Raw genomic sequence first — 11,077 nt, 5'->3', positions numbered from 1 at the left:
GGCTCTGTAAAAAGCATCTCAAGGTCCTGGAGTGGCCTAGCCAGTCTCCAGACCTGAACCCAATAGAAAATCTTTGTAGGTCCGTATTGCCCAGCGACAGCCCCGAAACCTGAAGGATCTGGGGAAGGTCTGTATGGAGGAGTGGGCCAAAATCTCTGCTGCAGTGTGTGCAAATCTGGTCAAGAACTACAGGAAACTTATGATCTCTATAATTGCAAACAAAGGTTTCTGTACCAAATATTAAGTTCTGCTTTTCTGATGTATCAAATACTTATGTCATGCAATAAAATGCAAATTAATTACTTAAAATCATACAATGTGATTTTCTGGATTTTTGTTTTAGATTCCGTCTCTCACAGTTGAAGTGTACCTATGATAAAAATTACAGACCTCTACATGCTTTGTAAGTAGGAAAACCTGCAAAATCTGCAGTGTATCAAATACTTGTTCTCCCCACTGTATTCTAAAGCACCCACCATCACTGTGATACATCCATTACACAACCTTCAGTATGGATGGATGAAATATGAAATGAGGAGAAACAAATGGGGGAGGGGTGATAAACAGTTGGCACAGGCTGCATGATGATGCTGTCTATGACAGAAGAGGGGGGCGGGAGCAGATGACAGGTCCCTCCAGCACGTGGTCTAAGGTACAGTCAGTGCACCTCTCGCTTACTCCCTCCCTCTCTCGCTCTCGCTCTCTTTTTCTCGATCCATCTGTAGCCTCCCTCCATCCTCTTCAAATGCATCACAGCCTCCTGCCGAGCCCCCGGCCAATGAAACGCCCCGAGCCACGGTCATGTGACATTACCTCCAACCACTCTCCGAGGAGCACCGGCAAAAAGAGTGGGGTGTCTCTTTTCCCCCTCTCCTCCCTCCTTTGTCTCCCTCCCTCTCTCTGAGTCAGACAGCAGAGCTGTGAGTCTGAAGCAAAGGCTCCATGGAGAGGAGATATCATCTCTACCAGACACACATTGCCTGAGAGAGAAGAAAAAAGAAGGATTCCCTTCTTTCTCTCTCTCGTTGAGGAACAGAGGATGAATGGAGAAGCGATGGACATGTCCCTGGAGTCATCATCCCAGGTGGTGGAGAAAAGCACCGTCGGGGGGATTTCAGCGGCACCAGAGCCGGCATTCACGACGGCAGCAGCCGGTAACGGCTCCCTGCCTCCCCCGCCCACCATGGCCCCGGCCATCCCACCCTACGTCAAGCTTGGCCTCACTGTGGCCTACACCGTCTTCTACTCTCTCCTCTTTGCCTTCATCTATGCCCAGCTGTGGCTGGTGCTCCGATACCGACACAAGCGCTTCAGCTACCAGACGGCCTTCCTCTTCCTGTGTCTGCTGTGGGCCGCGCTGCGCGCCCTCCTCTTCTCCTTCTACTTCCGCGACTGCGTCACGGCCAACACGCTGGGGCCCTTCGCCTTCTGGCTGCTCTACTGCTTCCCCGTCTGCCTGCAGTTCTTCACGCTGAGCCTCATGAACCTCTACTGCGCCCAGGTGAGGATGCGCTCCCAGGGGACACATTTAGGGAATGGGGGGTCTCAGGATGCCACAAGAGCCATATTTGGGCCATTGTGAGGGTCCATTGGGATCCAAAATGTGGATTACGGTTGGATGCTATATGTTGTAAATACCAATCTGCCCTTTTTTTCAGCCTCAGTGTCTAGGAAGTAGTTCAGAGTATTAATATAATTATACATTGAGGTGTGAGTGTTGTGTATACAGAATAGCTGTGGACTGTTATTTCCGATATTGTTGAAATGGTGGCATCCCCAATAGCTGGGATATACAATCCTATGGGGAACGCTCCCCTTAGAAGAGGTAAGTGGTGGGATGGTCGCGAAGGCAATGGGAAGGAGGGGGCGGCTCAAGAAAGACAGGAGTGTAAAGGTATGAAGCCCCCGCAAAGGAAGATTAGCAACATTTTCCTTATTTAGTAGCTTAGCACAGCCACCTCATTGTGCAATGTGCACACAGCATTTGGCAATTATATAGTCATACAGCTAGTTATTTACAATATATCATAGCGGGTGTTGTGGTAAGGTGTGGGCATGCTGCTTTTAGATACACTGGTCACAAATTCCTTTAAAAAAAAAGGTAGGGGCGTGGATGAGAGAACCAGTCAGTGTCTGGTGTAACCCTTTGCACAGAGTTGATCAGGCTGTTGATTGTGGCCTGTGGATTATGTCCCACTCCTCTTCAATGGCTGTGCGAAGATGCTGGATATTGGTGGGAACTGGAAACGCTGTTGTACACGTCGATCCAAAGCATCCTGAACATGCTCAGTGGGTGGCATGTCTGTTGAGTATGCAGGCCATGGAAGAACTGGGACATTTTCAGCTTCCAGGAATTGTGCATGGATCATTGCGACATGGGGCTATCTGAGCATTATCATGCTGAAACAGGAGGTGATGGCAGCGGATGAATGGTACAACAATGGGCCTCAGGATCTCGTCACGTTATCTCTGTGCATTCAAATTGCCATCGATAAAATTTGATTGTGTTCATTGTTTTTGCCTGCCCATATAATAACCCCACTGCCACCATGGGGCACTCTGTTCACAACGTTGACAACAGCAAACCGCTCGCCCACAAGACGCTCGCCCACAGTTGAAACCAGGATTCATCCGTGAAGAGCACACTTACCCAGTGTGCCAGTGGCCATCGAAGGTGAGCGCTTTCCCACTGGAGTCGGTTACGACTTCGAACTGCAGTCAGGTCAAGACCCCAGTGTTGACGATGAGCACGCAGATGAGCTTCCCTGAGACGGTTTCTGACAGTTTGTGCAGAAATTCTTCGGTTATGCAAACCCACAGTTTCATCAGCTGTCCGGGTGGCTCTTTTGAGACCATCCCGCAGCTGAAGAAGCCAGATGTGGAGGTCCTGGGCTGGCGTGATTACATGTGGTCTGCAGTTGTGAGGCAGTTTGGACGTATGGCCAAATTCTCGAAAACGACATTGGAGGTGGCTTATGGTAGAGAAATTATCATTGAATTCTCTGGCTACAGCTCTGGTGGACATTACTGCAGTCAGCATGCCAATTGCACACTCTCAACTTGAGACATCTATGGCATTGTGGTGTTTGACAAAACTGCACATTTTAGAGCTACCTTTTTATTGCCCCCCAGCACAAGGTGCACCTGTGTAATGATGATGCTGTTTAATCAGCTTCTTGATATGCCACACCTGTCAGGTGGATGGATTATCTTGGCAAAGGAGAAATTCTCACTAACATGAAAGTAAACGAATTTGTGCACAAAATCTAAAACAAATATGCATTATGTGCTAAACATTTCTGGGATATTTTATTTCAGCTGATGAAACATGGGACCAACACTTTACATGTTCAGTGTAGATGATTAATCATTATCAGAAGCACGTAATTAAATTGTAATAGACTTAAATAGAGGATAAATAATTTCATATAGATTCTTCACATCAGCAGTTATCACAAAGTGCTTTCCATTTACTTGGCTTAAACCCCAAAGAGCAAGCAAAGCAGAAGCGAAAGCACAGGGCACAAAACACTCCCTAGGAGGAAGGAAACCTAAAAAGGAACCCGGCTCAGAGGGGTGGCCCACAATAGAGACTTACACAGCCCTGTCAGCCCAGTCTGCAGACACCAGCAATCACACACTTGCTTGACATTCTCATACCCACTGTTCTGTATAGCTAGTTAGAGACACAATGCTACATCTATTCGCAGCATTTGTTTCCCTTCACACATGACTATTAAATATAATACAGTAGGGCCTCGTTTGTCTGCTGTTGACATCACGTCATGGGTTTCTTTTGGTGCTATTTACAGTAACTGATAAGAGCTCAGTCTACAGGGGTCCAATTTATTTGGATTTCTTTGAAATATATCTGATCTGGAGACAGAATCAGTTCATTACCTGGTTCTTCAGCTGAGAGGCCACATTGTTGATTGTTTGTTGTTTTCTTGGGAGCAAATTCTTAAAAGAACATTGGGAAAATATCCAAAGTATAACTTGTTTTCTGATGTCACCCAAAACAGGTTTACTTCAAGGCAAAGTCCAAGTATACCCCAGAGCTCCTTAAATACAAGTAAGTAGGCTGAGTTTTCCCCTCTCTTCCTGTCCACATACAGGACCCTCACATAGCTCAAAATGTATGGGCCCTAGTGACAGCCTTTATAAATTTCATGTGGTATGTATTGCAGGGTTTTAGACCCCCCTCCCCCTTCCATATCTTTCCTTTTGCAGACTCCCTCTCTACCTGGTCTTCTTGGCGGTCAGTCTTCTCTTCCTGGTGGTCAACCTGGCCTGTGCCCTGCTGGTTAAGATGACCGCCACCGATGTCAAGACCATTGTCCTGGTCAGAGTCACCATCAACGATACGCTCTTCGTGCTCTGCGCCGTCTCACTGTCCATCTGCCTTTACAAGGTGGCTAAGATGTCCCTGGCCAGCATATACCTCGAGTCCAAGGTAGGACCTTCAGAACTTGTAGATACAGGGCTGTATCAAGCATCTCAGAGTAGCATTGCTGATCCAGGATCAGGTCTTGCCTGTCCATGCGATCGTAAATCGGCACTCCTTCTGAGACACTTGATACATACAGCTACACACTTAAGATTGTCTGGGTCTGCTCCATGGTTTTCGGAAAGTAGGACAGGACGTATAAGATTTAAGGTCAACTTAAAAAGCAGTTAAATTCAATTTAATTGAACGTCTTTATTTATTTTGGAGGTGGGAAATTGTGAACCCTCGGAAATACTAATGCTGATTGGTAGTTCATGACCTCCCTCAACATTGGTTGCAGGGAACGTCGGTGTGTCAGGTGACTTTGATTGGCGTCCTGGTGGTTCTGCTGTATGCATCACGGGCCTGCTACAACCTGGTGGTGCTTGCTCTGACCGACATCGAGACCATCAACTCTTTCGACTACGACTGGTACAACGTGTCCGACCAGGTAAGGATGACACGCTATCCCAGACACAGAATGAGGGAGAAGAGAGCGACAGAGAAAAAAGAATGTGACAGACACACCGAGACAGGCAGATACAAACACAGTATATGTGGGACAAGTCAAATACATTTCGCCAGACACACTCAAACACAGCCTAACACCAACAAGCCACAAATGAAGACCCTCTGGAGGGATAAACACAAATGCACTCTCTCTGTGCAGGCTGACTTGAGGTCCACTCTGGGAGACGCTGGTTACATCGTGTTCGGGGTGATCCTTTTTGTCTGGGAACTGCTGCCAACCTCCCTGGTGGTCTTCTTCTTCAGGGTCCGCAGGCTGCCACAGGACAGGGTGAGTGTGTGTCCAGAATTCAGATGACAAGGAAAGAGAAGCTTGGAAATGTCTGATTTGTAAAACTCTTTAATTTAACCAGCTAGTTAGTTGTATAAACGGTAAATACCGAATAATTGCTTTGCACTTTTTATTTTAACCTTTATTTAGCTAGGCAAGTCAGTTAAGAACATTCTTATTTTCAATTTTTTTTCACCTTTATTTAATAAGGTAGGCTAGTTGAGAACAAGTTCTCATTTGCAACTGCGACCTGGCCAAGATAAAGCAAAGCAGTGTCACACAGACAACAACACAGAGTTACACATGGAGTAAACAATAAACAAGCCAATAACACAAACAAGTCAATGACACAGTAGAGAAAATAAAGTCTATATACAGTGTGTGCAAAAGGCATGAGGTAGGCAATAAATAGGCCATAGGAGCGAATAATTACAATTTAGCAGATTAACACTTGAGTGATAAATGAGCAGATGATGATGTGCAAGTAGAGATACTGATGTAAAAGAGCAGAAAAGTAAATAAAATAAAAACAGTATGAGGATGAGGTAGGTAGATTGGGTGGGCTATTTACAGATGGACTATGTACAGCTGCAGCGATCGGTTAGCTGCTCAGATAGTTGATGTTTAAAGTTGGTGAGGGAAATAAGAGTCTCCAACTTCAGCGATTTTTGCAATTCATTCCAGTCACTGGCAGCAGAGAACTGGAAGGAAAGGCGGCCAAATGAGGTGTTGGCTTTAGGGAGGATCAGTGAGATATACCTGCTGGAACGTGTGCTACGGGTGGGTGTTGTTATCGTGACCAGTGAACTGAGATTATGCTAGGTAAAGCTCCGCCTTGATTTATAGATGACCTGGAGCCAGTGGGTCTGGCAACGAATATGTAGCGAGGGCCAGCCGACTAGAGCATACAGGTCGCAGTGGTGGGTGGTATAAGGTGATTTGGTAACAAAACGGATGGCACTGTGATAGACTGCATCCAGTTTGCGGAGTAGAGTGTTGGAAGCTATTTTGTAGATGACATTGCCGAAGTCGAGGATCGGTAGGATAGTCAGTTTTACTAGGGTAAGTTTGGCGGCGTGAGTGAAGGAGGCTTTGTTGCGAAATAGAACGCCAATTCTAGATTTGATTTTGGATTGGAGATGTTTAATATGAGTCTGGAAGGAGAGTTTACAGTCTGGCCAGACACCTAGGTATTTATAGTAGTCCACATATTCTAGGTTCGGAACCGTCCAGGGTGGTGATGCTAGTTGGGCGGGCGGGTTCCGGGCAGCGAATGGTTGAAAGCATGCATTTGGTTTTACTAGCGTTTAAGAGCAGTTGGAGGCCACGGAAGGAGTGTTGTATGGCATTGAAGCTCGTGTGGAGGTTAGTGAGCACAATGTCCAAGGAAGGGCCAGAAGTATTCAGAATGGTGTCGTCTGCGTAGAGGTGGATCAGGGAATCGCCCGCAGCAAGAGCGACATCATTGATATATACAGAGAAAAGAGTCGGCCTGAGAATTGAACCCTGTGGTACCCCCATAGAGACTGCCAGAGGTCCGGACAACATGCCCTCCGATTTGACACACTGAACTGTCTGCAAAGTAGTTGGTGAACCAGGCGAGGCAGTCGTCAGAAAAACCAAGGCTATTGAGTCTGCCGATAAGAATACGGTGATTGGCAGAGTCGAAAGCCTTGGTTAGGTCGATGAAGACGGCTGCAGTCTTTTATCGATGGCGGTTATGATATCGTTTAGTACCTTGAGCGTGGCTGAGGTGCACCCGTGACCAGCTCGGAAGTGGGATTCGAAATGGTCAGTGATCTGTTTATTAATTTGGCTTTTGAAGACTTTAGATAGGCAGGGCAGGATGGATATAGGTCTGTAACAGTTTGGGTCTAGGGTGTCACCCCCTTTGAAGCGGGGGATGACTGCGGCAGCTTTCCAATCTTTAGGGATCTCGGACGATACGAAAGAGAGGTTGAAAAGGCTGGTAATAGGGGTTGCAACAATGGCGGCGGATAGTTTTAGAAAGAGAGGGTCCAGATTGTCTAGCCCAGCTGATTTGTACTGGTCCAGGTTTTGCAGCTCTTTCAGAACATCTGCTGTCTGGATATGGGTGAAGGAGAAGCTGGGGAGGCTTCGGCGAGAAGCTGCGGGGGGGAGCTGTTGGCCGGGGTTGGAGTAGCCAGGAGGAAGGCATGGCCAGCCGTTGAGAAATGCTTATTGAAATTTTCGATAATCACAGATTTATCAGTGGTGACCATGTTACCTAGCCTCAGTGCAGTGGGCTGCTGGGAGGAGGTGCTTTTGTTCTCCATGGACTTTACAGTGTCCCAAAACTTTTTGGAGTTAGAGCTACAGGATGCAAATTTCTGCTTGAAAAAGCTAGCCTTTGCTTTCCTGACTGACTGCGTGTGTTGGTTCATGACTTCCCTGAACAGTTGCATATCGTGGGGACTATTCGATGCTATGGCAGTCCGCCACAGGATGTTTTTGTGCTGGTCAAGGGCAGTCAGGTCTGGAGTGAACCAAGGACTATATCTGTTCTTAGTTCTGCATTTTTTGAATGGGGCATGCTTATCTAATATGGTGAGGATATTACTTTTAAAGAATGACCAGGCATCCTCGACCGACGGGATGAGGTCAATATCCTTCCAGGATACAATGGCGGCCTACCGGGGAACAGCGGGTTAACTGCCTTGTTCAGGGGCAGAACGGCAAGATTTTTTTTTAACCTTGTCAGCTCAGGGATTCGATCCAGCAACCTTTGGGTTACTGGCCCAATGCTCTAACCACTAGGATACCTGCCGCCCCAAACCAGGGACCTTCTACACATCGGTTTCACTGGGATTTATTGACGCTAATGTCACTGTGTAAGCCAATACCATTTGATGCCAGGTAGTTACTAGTTGTGTTAAATTCTGAGGGGAGTACCAGCTTAAACTGGACTCTTAAATAAAGCGTTCCCGATTTCTTTAGCTTATTCAGTATGCTCTGTCTTTGCAGAGTGGATCAGGGATCCGAAACCACGTGCTCTCGTCCAGAGGTTACTTCTTTGACAACCCCCGTCGGTACGATAGCGACGATGACCTGGCGTGGAGCATCCCTCCTCAGAACAACTCCACAAGGTACAGTACAGTTAAGACAGGGATAGGTTACTTTTCAGTATGTTATAGATTTAAAAGACATATTGAAATAACTACATTGAACAAAAATATAAACACCACAGGTAAAGTGTTGGTCCCATGTTTCATGAGCTGAACTAAAATATCCCAGAAATGTTCCATACTTATTTCAAATGTTGTGCACAAATGTGTTTACATGCCTGTTAGTGAGCATTTCCCCATTGCCAAGATAATCCATCCAACTGACAGGTGTGGCATGTCAAGAATATGACTAAACAGCATGATCATTACATAGGTGGACCTTTTGCTGGGGACAATAAAATGCCACTCTAAAATGTGGCGTTTACTCACAACACAATGCCAGATGTCTCAAGTTGAGGGAGCATGCAATTGGCATGCTGACTGCAGGAACATCCACCAGAGCTGTTGCCAGAGAATGAATGTTCATTTCTCTACCATAAGCCACCCCCAATGTAATTTTAGAAAATTTGTCAGTATGTCCAACAGGCCTCACAACCACAACCGTATGGCGTTGTGTGGGTGAGCGGTTTGCTGATGTCAACATTGTAAACAGTGCCCCGTGATGGCAGTGGGGTTATGGTATGGGCAGGCATAAGCTACGGATAACGAACACAATTGCATTTTATAGATGGCAATTTGAATGCACAACAAAAACAGATCCTGAGGTCCATTGTGAGGCCCATTTTTAAAAAAAGTTATCAGTGACCAACAGATGCATATCTGTATTCTCAGTCATATGATATCGTTAGATTAGGGCCTAATGAATTGATTTAAATTGACTGATTTCCTCATATGAACTGTAACTCAGTAAAATCAATGAAATTGTTTGGTTTTTATTTTTAAACTAAAGTATTTGTTTATCTTTTGGTTTCTATAGCCTAATTACAGACTGCTACGACTGGGGCAGCCACAACAGCAGTTTCACTGGCCAAACAGGGACGGACGAACAACGGTTGGCACCGGTGATGGGAGAGCTTCGTCCATACTGAGACATGAGTCCAGGGTCGGGGTCAATTCCATTTCAATTCATTCAAATCAGGAAGCAAAAATTCAAATTCTCCTAATTGAAAAGCAAAATAATGGAATTGACCACAACTCTGAACCAGTCCACACTGCACTGTACAGCACTGCAATGCACTTTGACACTTCTCGACAGCATCTGTATTTTGTCCATCAGCCAACGTACTGCATTAGTCACTTAGTGATAATGTAGACCAGTGGTTCCAAAACTATTTCACTTGGGGCCCCGTTCCATCATTGGGGAACCTCCTGTTAGCTGACATGGGCTCGTTGATCTGGACATTTCTGACAAGTTATAAATAGCTCTCGAAGTTATGCAATTAATGACAAGAGGAAAATGGATGATACACTACCCAAAATTGTGCCTTGTGCATTCTACTATTACAAATTTCAAGAGTAAGTTGTAAGCCTGACTGAGTTCCTCAACAAACAAAAAAACTCTGCGTCCCCCCCCGATTGACCGCCCCACAGTTTGGGAACCACTGATAGACATTTTAGAAAGTAATCTAGAAAACCTGTGAAATAAACCCATACTATAAGCTAGCACTAAGTCATGCACAAACATATACATCAAGGTAGTTGACCTTAGACAATATCAATATCCTAAAGCCTGTATATAACAATGATACAAATACAGAAACAAAAGCATGTCATATCTAGATCTGCAGTAAATATGACTATAAACATACATTAATTTATTGGTGATGGAATGGTGAAAAGAATTGGATTCTATATTTCTAACAGGAAGTTGTTTTTTTTAATGTAATTTGTAATGAAGAAAGTTTCACTGATCAGACGCTCTATTTTGTGTCCGCTTTTCTGTCTGTATCGTGGTCGGTATTGACACAAACATGAATAAAAGGACATTTGTGTTGACAGCTTACTTACAGTTCTTGATTTAGTCACTAGCTGAAACAGAATTGACCGCAACATTGTCTACAATTTCATTTGAGGTCAGAACAAGTCCAAATAACACAACAGAACCCTTTTCAGGGTTTATTGCTAAAAATGACTTAATTTAATATTTTTAAGCGTATAGAGCAGGGGTACGAGGTCCGGAGCCGGCTGGTTTTTGTTCTACCTGATAATTAAATTGCACCCACCTAGTGTCCAAGGTCTAAATAAGTCCCTGATTAAAGGGGAACAATGACAAAACAACACAGTGGAACTTGCTTTGAGGGGTATAAAGTATACCTTTCTGTTACGGTGAGGTCAAATAGTATTGTTCCGAAAGTGCTTGTACATGGTACAAATCTGAAAAGATGCACAAAAAGTTTGAGTGACAACCAGACATTTTTATTCCTCTGTTCAAATAAATATAATCAAATAAGAATACACATCAATACAGGTGCAACTATATATATATATTCATATAGATTTGAAAAATGTTCAGCAATTTTCCTTTTACAAATAGTACAACTTCCTGGGTCATCTGAATATGTTACAAAGGCAGAGCTAGCAGAAGAGCGTAGAGATCATTGGAGACGAAATGGTGGATTTCATCCAAGAAAGAATATTTTATCTTGTCTATTTATCCTTCAATTTAAGCCAAGTAGGAACAGCTTGTTCAATCTCCATAGCGTTCACATTCAAGGCGACATTAGCGTTGCTATTTACGTTAGCATAAGCATCCGACAGCTACCACTG

The 11,077-nt window shown here is 44.8% G+C and overlaps 1 protein-coding gene across 1 annotated transcript; it reads left to right on the top strand.

Moving 5' to 3' along the window:
- Positions 1-432: 432 nt before the first annotated feature.
- gpr137bb (G protein-coupled receptor 137Bb) lies at positions 433-10,354 on the top strand. Its single transcript, XM_021568196.2, has 7 exons — positions 433-1,501; positions 4,023-4,072; positions 4,231-4,453; positions 4,788-4,937; positions 5,157-5,285; positions 8,271-8,392; positions 9,288-10,354. Exons 1-7 carry the CDS (start codon positions 1,040-1,042, stop codon positions 9,397-9,399), a joined length of 1,248 nt encoding a protein of 415 aa, XP_021423871.2. The 5' UTR covers positions 433-1,039; the 3' UTR covers positions 9,400-10,354.
- The last annotated feature ends 723 nt before the right edge of the window (positions 10,355-11,077 follow it).

Source organism: Oncorhynchus mykiss, chromosome 17, assembly GCF_013265735.2.
Source record: "Oncorhynchus mykiss isolate Arlee chromosome 17, USDA_OmykA_1.1, whole genome shotgun sequence".
Lineage (NCBI taxonomy): Eukaryota > Metazoa > Chordata > Actinopteri > Salmoniformes > Salmonidae > Oncorhynchus > Oncorhynchus mykiss.
Note: the sequence above shows the minus strand (reverse complement) of the source record. Positions and strands in the feature narration are given on the sequence as shown.

Excerpts from the sequence above, each read along its gene's own strand:
- gpr137bb (XM_021568196.2), top strand. The coding sequence starts at position 1,040 with ATGAATGGAGAAGCGATGGACATGTCCCTGGAGTCATCATCCCAGGTG. Across the intron at positions 4,454-4,787 it reads GCATATACCTCGAGTCCAAG|GGAACGTCGGTGTGTCAGGT; the intron begins GTAGGACCTTCA and ends CATTGGTTGCAG. Across the intron at positions 4,938-5,156 it reads GGTACAACGTGTCCGACCAG|GCTGACTTGAGGTCCACTCT; the intron begins GTAAGGATGACA and ends CTCTCTGTGCAG.